The sequence below is a fragment of the Macrobrachium nipponense genome, chromosome 3 (genome assembly GCF_015104395.2).
Source record: "Macrobrachium nipponense isolate FS-2020 chromosome 3, ASM1510439v2, whole genome shotgun sequence".
Lineage (NCBI taxonomy): Eukaryota > Metazoa > Arthropoda > Malacostraca > Decapoda > Palaemonidae > Macrobrachium > Macrobrachium nipponense.
This window is the reverse complement of record NC_087202.1, coordinates 98,586,268-98,604,419: the sequence shown is the minus strand read 5'-3', so window position 1 is coordinate 98,604,419 and position 18,152 is coordinate 98,586,268. Positions and strand designations below refer to the sequence as shown.

Genomic DNA, 18,152 nt, shown 5'->3' with positions numbered 1-18,152 from the left:
GGTTCACGGTCACCTGCTACCTAGGTAGTACTAGAACTTGCCCACGACACGTGTGAGGAGCGCATGATGGGAGCCTATTCCTGACACGTGTTGAGAAATCTTACCCATGATGGTGCTCCGGACATTTTTCGAAACTCGCAGTAGTATTATCGGTCTGTGGTTAGAAAGTTACGTTTGTCATCCCACCCTATTTTGAATAATTGGTAATTTTAGGCCAAGTAGGCCTAACCCGTCAGTCGACCCGGGTTACTTACCATTGAAGCCACTGTTATGTGTAGTTTAGGATGGTCTTCCATTGACTTAGATTTTCGTAGGTGAGCCAGTCATTTCCATGTTATTTCTACCTGAAAAGCGATCTTGACTCAGAACGTCTGCCCTATGTGATTCTGGTGTGGTGTTCTTTGGCATGTTTGTCTTGCTGTGTTTATGATGTAGGCCAGCATATTTCATAATGTTATAGTGAATGTTTTATGGGAACGAGTGCATAGTAAAGGGGAGGGGTTAAAACTTTACAATAACTGTGCAGACTGATTCATGCCAGTCACCCACTGGGAAAGTTACTTGTCTTTTTGGTGGGGTCCCAAGAGAGGGAAACTCCCCAGGGCTCAGGTCAGGGCACAGCGCCCTAAGTTAGCTGTGAAGCCTTACTCCTCTCATCTCCCTTTAAGTGCTGAATGCCTAGTAAATATTTTGATAGATTTAAGCCCGTATACCAACTGCGAACTAGACCCCCTCTAGTAATATTGGTGTTTATGAGAGTTTTGCCAAGATGGTAATAAATAAAAAGCCAAATGAGAACTATATAGCCTAAACAGTAAAGGGAAGCCCTTTTTGGGAAACCGGTTTTGTTAGGGGTGGGTGGGTGGGAACAGACACGAAGGTATAGCCTAGGCTACTAGGGTAAAAAACCGCATGGTACAGGGGTGGACCATGTACGATCAATGTGTACAACCCCAAGAAAAGTACATTATAACGCGTCCTGACACCGGAGTAGAGGTCTTTAGCTCTGTTTCTCACCAACAAGTCGCGTCTGATGCCCATCTTCGATGTCAGGACGCGTTATAATGTACTTTTTTGGGGGTTGTACACATTGATCATACATGGTCCACCCCTGTACCATGAGGTTTTTTACCCTAACTGAGACAAGTTGCTGACGCCCCCACACAATACATACAAAAGGGTACTGCCACTCTACAGACATGAAGCTACGGTATTTGGGTAGCCTACCCTAATGTAGCTACGGACACCGCTAGCCTAGAATACTACTGACCCATGTAACTTTTGCATTAGACAAATTATTCATTATTGTAGACCTATATACCATACGTGTTCCGAAGAACCAATTGTTGTCCGAAGAACCAATTGTTGGGACTAAAGATCTGTTTGTACACTTGTTTAAGCACTAACTAGGGTAAAAAACCACATGGTACAGGGGTGGACCATGTACGATCAATGTGTACAACCCCAAAAAAAGTACATTATAACGCGTCCTGACATCGGAGATGGGCATCAGACGCGACTTGTTGTTGGTGAGAAACAGAGCTAAAGAACTCTACTCCGGTGTCAGGACGCGTTATAATGTACTTTTCTTGGGGTTGTTCACATTGATCGTACATGGTCCACCCCTGTACCAAGCGGTTTTTAACCCTAAGCAAGCTAGAATATTGTGTTCTAACCCAAGCAAACGTAACCTTACTTAAAGCGCCTTGCCTAGGGGTGATCCTCACTTCCCCCCGAGGTGAAACAGTCTCTAGAACATAAACAGCTACATCATTCTGATTGTTTGGATTAAAGATTTGTTTGGACACGTGCTTTGGTACTGGCTATGGCCTAACCAAACAAACCAAAACCTAACCTGACTTAAAATAATGTGTCCTGACCTAAAGTGATCCTTCACCAACCTAACTGTTGGCTAGGAACCTTTCCTCTCCCAATTTGGAAACCCAGTAACTTGACCGGGTGAACTGGCTTAGGTTTCTCCTTAATTGCAAAGTTCCAAATTGTTGTTATTCCCAATGTATTGACATCGAACTTAGAAAAAGTAATGTAGTTCTTGCCTTACTTTCCAACAGATACGCATTTGATTAAATCCAGAAACACCCGAAATGGACACAGAACATTAGTAACACTTGGTGATTAAAGATGGAAAGGAAGTCTTATCAGTCAGGTTTGTTTGGTCAGATGTATTTAATCCATGGCCTTTGGGATTGATCTGGGACAGCCTGTTTTAAATGACTGGTTGGTATTGAAATTTAAGCAATTAGGTTGCAGTGACATGGTGGCAGCTTTAGGAACTGAGGGTTGAGAGGAGTGCTGTACTATGGCCATCTTCAGAACTTGGGAAAGTGGTGCTCCATGGCACAGTTCATGTCAACTGGTTACTAACAAAAAGATACATTCTGTAGGAAAAATTGACATTAACTGGTTGAGTACTAAGTAAATTGTTGGGTAGATTTCAGTACACAACAACTTCTCTATGCAATTTGGAGTAGTTTTTTATGAGCTTAGTCGCATCCTTTAGGTAATGTCCACCATGGGTTAATTTATTTATGTGTAGGCAAAGTTTCATTTGGAGAAGGAAATCTGAACAAAACTGCAAATATTGTATACCTTTGCACTAGTGTATTAAAAAAAAAAAAAGGTAGTATACAGACTAGGGAGATGGTTATTCAGTCCTCCAGCCAGGTCAGATCAAAGCACCTTAATTTAGGGTATGAAAGTTGCGTCTGGTTTGGTCAGGACATGGCATTCTAGGAAACTAAGATTTCTCACATACACATGTCCTCCTACTCTGCATCTGCTCCAAAACACTTAGTCTGTGGTGTCAGCATAATAACAGTTTCATCTACATCCCAGAACAATGCTTCGTCTGCTAACATAAGGAAGAACACTCACTGACCCATCTTTGCGGTAACGTGGTTTGGGCTGATCTACATGTGCACTGGCTAGGCTTCCGAGTCTATGTGTCATCTTCAATGATATATTTTAGAAGGGATACATCTTACATGGACAAAAAGTTAAGGTGCAGGATACAGGTACGGCAGCCGTATCCCGATCGTGGTAGATATTGGTACGGCAGTGAATTGCGCATGCGTCAATTTCAGACTTCCTGCCATACAAATAATATAGTGCGGTGAGGGTACGGCAGATTCTGTCATTGGTGCCGTATTTGCGCTCTTGACTTGCTGTAGATACTGCAGTTAGCTGTATCTGTTTACCAGTTTGCTAATCATACTGTATTATGTAAACCAGAGTTCGGCTTTTAGGTGGGACAGTCACGCTTTTTGAACATCTGTCCCCCCTTTTTTTGTTTGTTTTGCTTTTGTGAATTTTGTCCCGCTTTTTGTACTACAAAAACAACACTATCCCGATTTTAATGGAATAGTGCTGCAATATACCCAATTAAAAGAATATTGTAAAGTGTATAAAGGCCCTTGCAGCTGCCGATGTCGGGCAGAAGAAAGGGCCGAGAAAGTCACCAAAGGTACGATGGTAGTGTATATATTTATATATACTGTAGTCCTCTTTGAATCTCCTCTTCGGAATTCTTTTCAGGGCCAATTCGATCGTTCGTGACCTACGTATATACCATGAATTACCCAATTTTTGAAAGTTTGAGTCTTCATAGATGTCTATGGCTTTTTTCAGCTCGTTAAAGCCTGAAAACATCTGTTTTTCGGCGAAAACTAATGTATTATTCCGCGGTTCATGCTGTTCCGTCACCATTTTTCTTGCTGTCACTGATATGTCCAAAGACTGTGCATACACTTCAGTATATAGTCTTTGGATATGCATGAGGCGGTAAACAAGGGTTCGCTGCTTCGCGCATGCACAATTCACTGCCGTACCAATATCTACCGAGATCGGGGTACGGCTGCCGTACCAATATCCAGTTCGAAAACTTAATGGTCTGTGTCCTGATATTCAGCCTCCTGTACCCACCAAACATAATATGTGTGAAGGCCAGCAGAATGTGTGTGCACAGGTGCACTGGGCTTAACTGAATGAAAAATTTATTAACTGCACATTACTTTCCAAACATTATCTGTTATCATGAGGAGTAAGTGCAGCCATCACATTAGGTACAGTGTTCTTGCTGCATTTAGTCTATTCAAATTCTTTTGGTAGTAAAATCCACTGCCTTGCTATTGTTTGTTAGTTCTGTATAGTTTATTACAAGGTCCCTGTGTAGGAATTCTTAATATTTGCTTTGGTCTTCTCTGTATGATTAACTTGAAACACAAAATGTGGCATTCTTGCAATGGCTGCCTGGTATTCAAGATTTACTGGGGCATTCATGTGGCTTAATTGTACATAAAGTGACAATGGTTTGTGCCATTCTAGTGTAAAATCACTTAACTAGGAGAAATCCAAAGTGGATGCTTGTAGGCCTACATCTTTTGGCATAACATTTAGGCTAATGTGCATGAAAGCTCCTGTGGCAGCAGTCCAAACTTTTATCAGTGACAAGTTACAGAAATAACAAGTTGTGGAAAAAAAAAAATCCACTGAATAAATTGAGAATCTTTTTTTTAATCATTCCCTGTGAATGGTCAACTCCATCTATTACTCAGGGCTCAGTTACCAAGGTAGCTTCCTGAGGGTCTGATGCAGATGGAGACCAACCATCATCTGTAGCATTCATTAATTTTTTTTTTTTTTTTTTTTTTTTTTTTTCCCCAAGAGTTAGATGTCTGGATCAGAAAATCACTGGGAGCTCTGTAATCAGCAAAGATCTGTCTTTGCTGATTGCTATCTCATAAGGGGTGTATCTCCAGTTTGAACCATTATTCAGCAGGTGATTCTTGCCTGTCTACAATTAAAGCTATGGTTCTGCCCTGTTGCAGGTCAAACAGATGGGTATGTGAGCTGGTCTCCCACTCATGTATGTGAATGGGAAATTAACTTTTGAGAGTTGCATAAATAGCTATAAATTCAGATGTTTTCATGAAAAGGCAACTAACTTTATATATATCGTCAAGAGCAATTTGTACCATCCTGTATTCATCTACTGCTGTAGAGGAAACTGACTTGGGCAATTGCCCTCATCCCATGTCCTGTACAGGGGACACTTCCAATTTTCCCATCTTGCAGATTTTTTTTTTGAGGTTTTCTTGAATGTGAAATCAATACAAAGTTGTTACTGTGCCTGAGGATTTCATGGAATATATCTAGGAAGTTTATGGAATATGCCGAGGGTACAGTGTTTGAAGGTTAGCTTTTTTGTCTTTTTCAGCATTAACTATGGTAATGTCTTTTTATTGGGCGCCAATATTGACAGTTCTCAAAATGTCTGTCAAGTTAAGGTATTTGTAGGTAAACCATGGTTTCTAAATATATCCTAAGCATTCTTGCACAGTCTGCTGTGAGAGGCTATGTTAAGCAGGCAGAGACCCTTCTCTCTTAGACATTGAAACATTAAGCAGCTAGAAAGTCCCACTTCTGCCAGAAATAACCTGTAGTCTATTTAAATATTAATGAAATTGGATCAGAGAGCAAGTTGGGCAATGATGATTGGGCCTCTTTCCTCTGCTTTAAGTCCTCACATATTTTAAATATAAAATCAGAATTCTTGAAAACTTGTCTGGTTGCTATAGTCCATTGTCTATAGTAAGTTGGTTGAAGGCACACGGGATATACATACTGAGGTGGCCACTTTTGTTTGCCTAAAACTTTACCAGTTAATGTTTTTATATCTTATTCATTGTTATATAGAGTAACATTTGAGTGTGCCAGAATTACAAATTCATAATTCAGGTTTGAGACTGTATATTATAGACAGAAGTGACTATAAGGTGAACATGTTTTTTTTTTATGTAGACTGCTGCTGCTTTTTATTTATTTATTTTATTTTTTTTTTTTAGAACCTTGACAAGAAGCAGGGAGGAGGAGGAGCGTGTGAGGCGGAGAGTTGTGAGGAGTTAACTGCCTGGGAACATCATGTCAGGCTCCAAATGCTACAAGTGTAATCGTATGGGACACTTTGCTAGAGAGTGTCCCATGGGTAGTGGTCCTGGCCCCAGGGGTCGTGGGGGTCCAAGAGGTATGTTTAGGAATTTTTTATTTATTTATTTTTTTTAATGTAACCTTGTTTATAATTATTTGGATTAAGAAAGGAATGTGTTTCAGTCCAGTAGTAAATGGTAAGCTGTCTCCTAGAAATTTTATGGTATTCCTTTTTATTTTATTAAATTAAATTTTTTTTAATAGATAAGTTAAAGCATAAGCACCATACCATGTTTTTTTTTTTTGTTTTTTTTTATTATTATTATTATTATTACTGTAGACTATAATTCTTCAGTTTAGTGAGCCAGGTCTTATGCAGCTACACCACTACTCTAATAATGGGATAGGTAAACTCTCACCTAAGTCATGTAATTCAGTTATGAATAGGTTTACGTAGCTGATTTTTCCTGCATAAACTAAAGTTCTTGCAATGTAATTGTTTTGGTTCCAACTCGGCAGTATTTATTTTGACTTGGTACAGTTGCTGGGTCCAGTTGATGCATTCCTTAGGCTATGAGAAGCAAATATCCAATTGTCAGTTTACACCAATCTACTGTAGTTAGGATTGGAACAGCCAGTTACAGAAAGTAAACAGTTCCTTTGATTTGGGGTGATTTTTTTTGACAGGTCTACTGTATTCCTCGACATGTATGACCCCTTACATAGAGAACCATTGGTAGTGAAATTAGGTTTTTAGGATTGAAAATTAATGAATAGGTTAACAGTTTGAATATACTGCATTTGCTGACCTATGACACCCAATAAAAGCAAACTTTATGGTAAAGGTAAGTGGAATTGATCATCAGATGGTATTGATAATGCTGGTAAATGGAATTTTATGAACTTTCAAAATCTTGAAATGTAGTTCCTGATACTAAGACAATTTTGATGCATCTACAAAACCTCGTGTTTTATTCCTCGTATTTTTCTCTGCTGCCCGCTTAGTGCCCTCCAACTTAATCTTCAGTGTTTGCTGTCCATCTGAAAGCGTCTGTTGCTTTGCTGTATGTTTGATGAGTAATTGGTTTTTGTTAATGTTGTTTAAATGAATTTTCGTAATTTGTATTTTCTAATCATAAGAGAACTCCAGTATTTATGCAATATTGAATTTCATTCGCTGCTGTCACTTCTCTCATTCGCCTCTGCTATCCTTTTACTGTCCAATAAATTTTCCTGTTAATAGTCTATAAATACGTCTACCACTACACAGTATTTTACCTTGTTTAAAGTAATGTTTTAGCTTTCATGAGCTCCCCCCCAGCCCCCTCCCTTCCTTCCTTCCTTCCTTGCTCACCCAGTTCCCACCTGCACTTTATTTGTGGTGTTGTGTATAAACTGTTGGGGGGTTCTTATGAGAATACTACCAACCTTTTCTTTAATGGTTACCTTTACAAAAACTGGTATAAGTTGCTGAAGCTTAGTATGGTAGCAGATGTAATTGCAGTGCCATTTTCTTGTCTAGTTGCTCTTAATTTACTGGAGTGTCCCTCATCATGGTTCTTGTTGGGGTTTCTTGAGCATTTCTTTGAGTGGCTTAGGAAGGAGTTTGTTTGTAAACTTTACTTAAATGATTCTGACTGTAAAGTTTGTGTCAAAACCTTCTTTAGAAAGAATGATGGTGATCTGGGGCATACTCTTTCCTCAGAAAGAGTAATGGCAAAAATGCCCTAGGTATGAATGTGATTGTTTATATGACTGTCATTCCTTTTGTATGTCTTGCAGAGATTAGAGTTGTGTTGTCGTTGAACAGCAGTTAGGGTATATTTTAGTTGCCTGCCCATTGGAAGTGCAGATCAAGGAAGAAGAAAGTGTTTATGGGTTTGTATTAGTTTGATTCCTTCACTATTCTGTGCCTGCTTAGACCACAGCTGCTTTATTTAGGACACCATTCACCTCTGGGTCAGAAAGTACTTTTGATGATGTGTCTGTTCCTGCCATCCCCATTGCTCTGGCTTCAATCTCGAACGCTGTACTCTGAGACACCAGGGAAACTTAATCTGCTGCTGCTGCTGGCATTGTGGGTTTTTCTCATAGTGCAGGCAGTCCCTGGTAATCAGCAATGTGGTGTTATGGCGCTTGTCCAATGTCAAAAATAAATGATCGAGCTGATTTCTGCTTATCGGCACCGATAATAGTTATGACGGCGATACATAACCTAACATAGGTGCCGTTAAACTGTTATCGGCGCCATAAATTGCTGATTTTCAGTTGTTGGCAATTTTCGCTTGTTAAGCTGTCTGAATGGAACCCCTGTGACTACCTGTACCAGGAGGTTACCTTGTCTTCATGAAACACTTGACTGGGTAATATGTACATGCTCACATTCCTTTGTCCCTGTCAGCCCCCATTTGATTGGCAGAAGACAGGAAGAGGACCCAGATGTTTTCTTGGCTCCAATGCTTTTTTCAGGAGCAACATTGATTCCAAGTGCTCATTTGTGGTACTAGGTATATATGGCCAGTGCAGTGTATGTATTTGCTGGTTACTGATCTTGTTGCATGGGTCTGCTCATACTCAGTCCTCTCTGTGCATGGCCCCATTTGTTCCCCAAGGAAGGATGAGATATCCTAGGAGCTCCATATGAGCCCTTGAGGGAGTCTATGGACAGAAACATGCATCCTAAGACTGTTCTGCTAACTAGAGCTTAGACAGCGAGAGCAGTGTGACACAGTGGTAAGGATTCCTTTTCATTTTCAGTTGTTCCAGAGTTATTGGCAAAACTTTGGAACCCATCTTTTCGTGAAAAGTGAGTTTCTCAGTCCCATCCCTTTTGAGACAGTAGCTGCTCAAGGCAAGTTGCCGGACACGTGTCCATTTTGAGTTGCACAACGCTTCTTGCTCGGCATCCTAAGCCTGTGTCAATAGGTTTGTTAGTACCAGAAGGAAGTATCTGTGAACCCAATTCCTTTTGGCTTTGGGAGGTTATCAAGTGGTGGTACACATCATATGGTGAGAGGTCAGAACTCCATACATCAGGGAATGGCTCAGAAAGTGGGATTATTGCTTTGATTCGTAGCATTCAGAAGAAGTTTTGTGTTGTAAGTTCTAAGGATAAGTGTATGCAGTGCCTTGATTGCTTACCACCTTACAGACGTCACCCACAAGTTCAAGGGTACATTTTCCTTAGAGTGGGTGTTGGCTGTTGTTCCCACATACATAGCTGCCAGAGATCATATAAGAAAGAAGGTCTCTTCTAAGGTTTATGGTGGTTGAAGGCTGAGTGAAGAATGGTGCTTGGATTCTTCCATGGTGTTTATCTTCAAGCAACTAATAGCCTTACCTACACTTCTTGGGTCTTGATGCAGGTTAGCAATATTACATAGCTTCAAGTTTAACTTGATTCAGTAGACACAAGCCAAACTAGCGCAGTCCCCATCTTGAACATCATGCATGCCAGGCTGTACCAGTTGATACAGAAGTCCGTTTCCACTTGCTGAAACATGTGTCTGATACTAACCTTTCTTGGTCAGGGATCAATATCATTTGTGATGTACCCAATAGAATATGAGTCAGTAGATGTAAACTTAATTATCCTCAAACATTAGAATTTCCCCCCTCCTTGGATTATGCAGTGTGTTATACACACTTGTATTGTCCATCAAAAAGATATGCAAATTGCTTTGCATATCATTAACAATATTATTACAACATATGACTAAAAAGGCCAACTTTATGCTGTTCATAGAGATGAGTGAAAATTTTCCTTTGATGTAAGATTTGCTGCAATATGTTTAGGGAAATGCACCAGTTTTTTTGTCTGGTAATGCATCTTTCACAGCAGGAATTGCAATAGTGTGGTCAGCAAATAAGGTTATTAAAAGCATGCTACCATGGAAATTTTGTAATTTTGAGTAATAGTGCCTAAGTAACCTTTCAGAATTATTTGACATAAAAATCAATGTTCAACAAATATAAGAGGTCAGCATAAATAAAGTATTTTTAGCTTCTTACATACAAGCATTAAAGAAAATAATTCTGATGTTGCCAAACCTGAAATCACAGAGTAGATAGAGTATACTCATTTTTGTCTTCTTTTTCAACTATCTAAACCTTATTAATAAAAAATGGCAGGGAGTTATGGTAAAATAAGATAATAAAACTGCAAACCAAGTGTTTCAGGGCTCTTCACTCCTGAAAGACCACTACAATTTAGTAATATCTCACCTTATAATTGATAGTATTCCTCTTTGACCCAAAAAGGACAAATCCTTTGGGCCATTCCTTTGAAATTTAAGAATTCAACTTAGTGGTCTGGTGTAAGAGTTAAACTTAGTGGTCTGGTTTGCTGTTTAGTAATAATAAATGACCATACCACCTCTCACCCAGATTCAACCTGAAACTTGGAGTTTTGCTTATTAACCATTTATGGTTTACAAGATATTTTACAGTAGAGCAGTAATAGCAGTAAAATATCTTTAGACCTAAATTTTCATTTAGTAATATACAGTGAGAATAAACTGGATTTATTTTATACTGACACTTGTACAGTTGCAAAAGTTATGATGTTGAGCTTTTGTATACTGAACCCCATAAATTGCTATAGTAACATTACCATAGACATGATACTGCATTAGTGGCATAAAATTCCAGAATCGGTAATAAATGTCAATTCAAGCAGTGTTTTCACATATTTTCAGAGGCTATTGTGGTAATTGGATTTTTTTTTGGAGGGGGGGGGGGAGCAGGCCCCCTAACATGCTGAAGGAAGCATATTTTTACAGTAATATTTGAATACTAAGAGATAAGACTTAAAAATCAATATTGGGAATGGGGCATTGAAGATCAGGGAGAAATTTTTTTATTATTTTTTAATAAGCCATAAATTGTATGTTGGCAAATGCAGTATAAGACAAAATTTTTACAGGCCTTTTGGCTCCTTATTCTGGTTGTGTATAGCAAAAGATTTGTGCTGGTTATGATTGTTGCAAGTTCTTAGCTTAGTGGTCAGTTCCAACTACCTGATAATAATTAATGTTCTAAATTGTCCCAAAATGCTATTTCTGACAGGGAAGTTATTTTACATACCTTTTCCTATTTTACCCGCAACATTCTCTTATACTATAACATATACCAAGGAGTATTTGAAAGCAGCAGTAAAGGAAAATTAGCAAAATGGTGAATGGTATTCTACTTCTTGGAATTTAAAGTAAATATAAAAGGAACAAAGTAAAATATACAGATACACTGAGAAAATGCCAAAGATGTGTGTGTAAATGTGCACAAGAATATACTGCTTACGGAACTTGAATCTATGATGCAGCCAAGTAGTATCCTCCACCCATGAAATTTTTAAGAATTAGTTTTTTGAGATTGCTTTTATGCTTGGAAAAAAATTGTAATGCTCATCTCAAAAACTTCATAATTAGTTGCTGGAGTAAATTTATTTTTCCTGTCCCAATTTCTAAACGTATCTTATAATGGTCTTTTCCCACCAAAATATTAAGGATAAGTCACTTGTCATGCCATATTTCCTGCTGCTGGTACAGCAATGGGAAAAATGTCTGCTAGAGTGAACAATATGAATGTTGTGCGTGTTTTGTCATAGCATTTGTTTTATTAATGGTGCAATAAACTTGAGATTGTTTCTAGTATTTCCCAGATAATGTTGCTTGGTAATTTTCCATGCACTTATTTTTCATATATAAATTGAGACTTGAGGAGTGTTTATTATTACCATTATAGACTATTTTAATGTAATTTTGCTTAGATTGTAGCCTGAAAAATATTAATTGTAGTACTTCAGTTATGCTAGGATTTATAAGTTATGAAGACAGAAGGCAACTAGATTATGCGTGTGTTGAAATGGTTAGTCATTATTATGGTAATACATTTGAAAAGAGTTCATTTACATGCAAAATTAGCAGATGTTTGCTTACTAGTGAAGTCAGGACTTTGAGAATGGAGGTTTTTAAATCATTATAACATGCTCTAATTAGCAGTCAAGGTAGAAAAGTTTGAATGTTTATTCTCAAAATTTAGTGTTCACTTGTAAAGATGTCATTTTCAGACAATTAGATAGTTTCAGTGAGCTAGTATTCTATTATGGAAAAATTAGAATTGTACATTTTAGAATTAGATTGAATAGTTTTATTGTTTGTTGGTTGTGTTATAAGTCTCGCAAAATGTGTAGCTTTAGTTCTTTTTGATATTGTGAATAGGTTTTTTATTAAAGATTTCTTAATCACAATCCTCTAACATTCAATACATTTCTGGTGAGGATAATATTCATTATATTTCTGGTGAGGAATACTGTTTGCTTGTTAGCTGTTTTAAGGTTGTAGGGAATTTTTTTTCTTTTAATCCTTGTATTTGCTTAATATTTCTAAAAAAAAAATAATAATAAATTATTACTGTTGAAGTACTTTACTTTTATCTGCATGTCTGTTAGGCTTGAGATATGTCTTAGATAGGAATTGTTTTTCCTTGATAGTAAGGAAGTGGAATGAAAAGTTGTCTGTAGCCTGCATGGATTCTTGAAACGTTCCCCCCCACCCCCCCTTTTTTTTTTTTTTAAGGGTGTAATCGTCAGTTTTACAATTAACATAGATGGAAATTTGGCATTAAAGAATAATGACATGCAATTCGTTTGCTTGGTTCATAACTCTTAACTGCTTTTTACCCTCTTTAATTGTGTGGATTGTAAAGAGGATGCATTCTGAACTTCATATTAAACAGTACCATCTTATTTGAATCATAACTGGAGTGACGAAGAGTTTTTAAAAAATTTCAATTTTCCTTTTTTATTTTTTATTTTATATATATAATATATATAGATATATATTTTTTTTTTTTTTTTTTTTTTTTTTTCTTTTTTTTTTTTTAAGTTCTAAAGGTTTTAGATGAAAATATTGGATGCTCAAGGTTTGATTCTGTATTCTTGATTTAGTACATCATCAGTAAGGGCTAGAGAATTGCTGATTGATATATATATTATTATTTTTTTTCTCTCTCTCTCTCTCCTAATGGTGGGTTTTACATTCCTGTTTGTTCAGGCTATTGAATTAGAGTAGGTAAGGGAATGGGATTTTAATTAATCATCTCTAAAGAAATATAAACATGCTGTTTTTGTGTATTTGTAATTTTTTTGGTGAATTAGAAAGCACTTTAGCTTCCATTTTGCAATTCATATTTTAACAAAGCTTACATTGTATTTAATAAAATAAAAAATTAGTAACAAGTAATGGCATAGTTGCTTTTAGTTCATGAGAGGGCTGTAAGATGGCAATGGGATATAGCGTGCATGCTTATCTCATCATCAGCAGCAGCATCACAGTGTGTATGTAGTGCATAAGGCATCTTCTAGCTGGAGTAAATTTTTCTAAGTCTTATTAATATGTAGTTTTAAAATAAAAACACTAAAGAGTAACAAAAGTTTAGCTCTAGACCAGATTTTTCTGAACCTTTTTCAAAAATATCATAGCAGATGCCTACTTTATCACTTATGTTGTTTGTCTCCCTTTCCCTAATCCCACACTGTGATGATGCATCCTCACGACAGAATAGTCCCTGGACTACAGTATACCATGTAGGAAGTTCATATTATTCCTTAATTAATGAAAACCTTGGTCACATTCGTGACTTCAGATATCTACTCTTTAGAAAAATGCTACAAGTGTAACCGTCCTGGCCACTTCGCACGTGATTGTAAGGAGGAGGAAGACCATTGCTACAGATGTGATGGCGTTGGTCACATTGCCAAGGACTGTGAACATTCCTCAGATGAGCGTAAGTGTATCTGTCTTCATATTCGTTTTAATAGAAACTTGGGTATTTCATTTACAGCCAGCATTGAGTGGACCAATAGAATTTGTTGAATAACTTATTTTATTTTATTTATTTATCTATTTTTTTTCTTCTATTCATCCTGACTTACATATTTAAATATAGTGTATCAAACAAGGTACTTAAATTATCATGTTTTTCCCAACCACAGCTTCATGCTATAACTGCTCCAGAATGGGCCACATAGCCCGTGATTGTCCAGAACCAGAGCGTACCTGTTATGTTTGCAACAAAAGTGGACACATCTCCCGTCAGTGCACCGAAAACAAGAGTGAAAATCGAAATGCAAAGGTGAGGATCATTATGAATACTTTCGATTTTGTAATGGGCTTACTTTGGACACAAATGGGGTTATTTTTTGGAAAATATTTTTAGTGCTCATAGAGCAGAAAATGGTTAGACTAAGCAGAATTTTGAATGTTCAGATGTTTAAAAGAAAAAAAAGTGCGGGAACTAGGAATTACTGATGGATTTCCATAAGTTATAGAAACTTCGAGTTAATGGTACCTACTATGTGTCAAAAAGAAATAACATGAACACAATGTAGTAAATATCTTTCAGTATGTATTTAAAAAGAAAAATTAAGCTCTGGAAGTACGAAATCTTACACAGGCGGCCCGCGTTTAACGGCGCAATCGCTTAAATGGCGAATCGGTTTTACGGCTGTAGTCAAAAATATTTATTTAAAAAATAAGGCATTTTAAAGGTATTTGTACAGCACAATTTACAGTTAACAGCGCCGCTAGCGCCGTAGTCTAACGATTTCATACATTTGTAGAAATGCCGTTCAGACCGTAAAGGTTATGCAAATTATATCAACAAATTTTATGGTATTAGGGTAAAATATATGCCTCTTGACGCTGTTCTATGCTGAAAATATAGTTACATAAGTGCAAATTTAGCTATGGATGTGTCGATTTATAAATGTTCATGCTTTTGTTTAAAATGTGTATGAAAATGTATTACATGTAAGGTATTTTTATTTCTGCACAGAAATATGATACAAAGGCAGCTTTTTAAACTGCCCTTCACGTTATCAAATACGATGTTTTCTGGGATCGACCTGTGTCGCCCAGTGAAATGTTCCTATAGCACTCATTTTTAGGTATAAATAAATGCTAAATATACCAGAGAAAAAAGCTATATGGAATACCAGAGTTACTACCTCTGGATCGATACCCTCATAGGGTGTCAGTATAGCATCAGGGGCAAGTGGAAGCCACTATCACAGATACTTTGCTAATTAGGTCTCTCCTCTCTCAAAATCCCCCGCTAGAGAGGTGCCATTACAACTTCTACCTTCCGCTCGCTACTGCTACCTCTGCCAAGATCCCTCATTCCTTTCATAGCTTTCGTAGCGTGAACCGCTTTCGTTTTCGCTTTGTTGTTATTTTGCTGTTTATTTGGTTACTATGTCTTCTGATCTCCAAGATGCATCTTCATCTAAGTTGAGTACGTATGTGTTGACTTTGAACGCGGTTAGGCAACAGTTTGCCCTTATTTGAGATGATTAATAGTTTAGGTAGCTGAAAGGATAAGAAATATGAAAGGTGACGATCTCGTTTAGTTTTTTTTTTTTCCCAAGAAAAACCTACTGCTTTAATCAAGGGTTGCTCTTTGACGGCTACAGGGTGTAACACGAGTGTATGCCCATATTTTATGGAATGAAGGATTAAGTTTCTTTGAACAGAAAATATTTTATAAACATGCATCTTAAGGCGTCCGTTGTCGGCACAGGGAATTTTAAAATAACCGTTATCATTAGTGATGCTTTCGCGTGATGGAGTTCTTAGCGAGAAGTCTGATCAAGTCGCCTGAGATGTAGAAGAGATTGGAGGTGGCATATAGGAGTGCTGGAAGGGTTAGGCCAATGTTAATAAAGCCTATCTCCCAATAAAATGTTTTCTTCAGGTTTTGAAGAAAAAAATGCATGCATCGTTGAAACTGTTTCCCTCCTTATCCGGGGTATTCACTGGCCACTGATAAAAAACAAAAAAGAGAGTACTAAGCCTAACTGAATCTCTCGTCCATCAAAGATAAGTTTGCTTATTCATTAGACTTATTCATTAGACAACTATCAAAGATTTCAAGTGTAGATTTAAAGATCTCTTTCTCTATCTAAAGTATTCATCAGACACCAGTCATAAGTGTAGAGCTAGTTATGATTCCTGGTTCAGGCAATGTTGTGACAAGGCACTAGAATTCAAAGTTCAGAAATGAATGTTGCTCAGCAACATTTACACTACTGTTATTGTCTTGCTCTCTTGTGGTGCTCCGAGGTGTTCCACCTCTTGGCCTATATTCTAAATTTTGCCGTTCTTCAAACAATTTGATTCGTCTATGTATGATTCTCTCTGGTTTATTAAGCTTTCTTGATATCTCTCCAACAGGAACTTGCACCGAATGCAGTGCAATAATTCTCTCGCTCATCGAGGGATGTTTCTTAGACCGATAAACGACACATTGACATTAGATTCCCGTGCACATACCTTCAAAAGCAATAGAGTGAGGTTGCCTGGTTCACACTGATATATCCATTTTTATAGCGTTTTGTGAGATTCCAATGTTTTCTGTAAAATTTAACAAGTTGAGTAGTTCAACTACCTTCAACTTGATATTGAAATGATAAATTAAGGTCTGTTTGTGCGATACTACTAGTGATAGGTGTCTCCTATCTATTTGGTTGTGATATGACGTTTTTTATCACTTCGTTTTGTTCACATCAATTTTGCTATATGGAAAATAGTTTTACACAATAACATAACAACGTTTTAAAGATATCAGTGGCTGTTTTTAACGTCATTACACATGATTTCTTCCATCTTTGAAAAGAAAAATAGATAAATAGGCACGAATTGTGCGTCAGGCAGGTGAACGAAAAATTATGAAACTGCCACGAGTTTTTTGGCCGACAGTACATAGTTCATTATTTCATGTGTTATATTCATTACCTTTTCTTATTTTTCCTGGTGATGGTATGAATTTGGTCATATATTATTATACGTTATTTACACCTTGTTTTTTGTTATCCTTAACTTGGATCATTGGAACAATAATTGTAAGAAAATTTTATTTTACCTTTCATATAAAATTTTTTGTTTCACTCTCAATTTACCAAGCTTGTATGGCCAATTCTCTGTTACTGTTTCACTGGGTGACACAGGTCGATCCCAGAAAAGGGATTTTGACAAAGGAAAAATATTTCTGGGTTAAGACTTGTGTCGCCCAGTGAACCCATCCCTCTCTTTTCCTTTCCCCACCCTTTAGCTGACCCAAGCTTGGGTGCGTATTTCAGGAATAGGGTTCTTGGCAGAGGTAGTAGTGGCGAGCGGAAGCTAGCCGTTGTGACGGCACCTCTCTAGCGGGGGATTTTGAGAGCGGAGAGACCTAATTGGCAAAGTATCTGTGATAGTGGCTTCCACTCGCCCCTGATAAGGGTGATCGATCCAGAGGTAGTAACTGGCATTCCATATGGCTTTTTTTTTTTTCTCTATCTCTGGTATATTTAGCATTTATTTATACCTAGAAATGAGTGCTATAGGAACATTTCACTGGGCGACACAGGTCTTCACCCAGAAATAGATTTTTCCTTTGTCAAAGTCCCTTTTTTCATGTTCTTTCTTGTGAGCCGCCACCTGCCGCTCTTCCAAAAATTTAGATTTAAAAAAATTGCAAATTAGCGATCAATGTGTCGATTTTATAAATGTTTATGCTTTTATGTTTAAAATGTGTAGGAGGATTTATTACGAATAGGGTATTTTTATTTCTGCAGAAATATGATAAAAGGCAGCTTTTGAAACTGCCCTTCAAGTTATCGACTGCAATGTTTTTTATGTTCATTCTTGTATGTTAACAGATTACGTTGGCGACATGGTTATTGCGTAAAAAATTACATGATTCCGTTCGCAATAATCCTTTATATTATCGTAATACGAACTTTACATTATTTATCTTATATCGGCATGAAACCAACAGTAAAATGTGTTCTTTCAAGCCCAGTAGTTTTGATTAAAATTATTTTATCCCAATTTTATCTACGGTTGTGTTTGATGGCATACGTTTACTGCAGTTTTATCCTTGTTGCCGATGTATGATAAGTCATTAGCAGCTTGAACAGTTTTCTCGGCTTCAGTTATAACTAGGTTTGAATTTAACAGTATATTTCCCGATTGATCTTTGATCTATATTGATTTTCGATCTATAGCGAATAAAGTTATTACATTAAGATATCTCATGTTCCATTCTATACATAACGCCATTTATAACAACTACGGTAATAGTGTACTGTAGTACGATGATTGAAATACAAGCCAAACGGATGTTATCCAGTTCAGTTGTACTTAGAAAAAAAAAATAGCTTCTCA

The 18,152-nt window shown here is 37.2% G+C and overlaps 1 protein-coding gene across 7 annotated transcripts in view; it reads left to right on the top strand.

The window, feature by feature from the left end:
• The window catches only part of LOC135221908 (CCHC-type zinc finger nucleic acid binding protein-like), a 39,678-nt gene that overhangs the window by 669 nt on the left and 20,857 nt on the right, over positions 1 to 18,152 (top strand). For 5 of the 7 annotated variants that reach the window (XM_064259914.1, XM_064259910.1, XM_064259911.1 and 2 more), the window contains exons 2-4: positions 5,865 to 6,043; positions 13,591 to 13,731; positions 13,940 to 14,079. In XM_064259914.1, coding sequence (XP_064115984.1) covers positions 5,941 to 6,043; positions 13,591 to 13,731; positions 13,940 to 14,079 — 384 coding nt within the window. In that variant the 5' untranslated portion in view covers positions 5,865 to 5,940. The remainder of the gene's footprint in view (positions 1 to 5,864; positions 6,044 to 13,590; positions 13,732 to 13,939; positions 14,080 to 18,152) is intronic. The other 2 variants (XM_064259915.1, XM_064259916.1) reach the window with 1 other exon arrangement.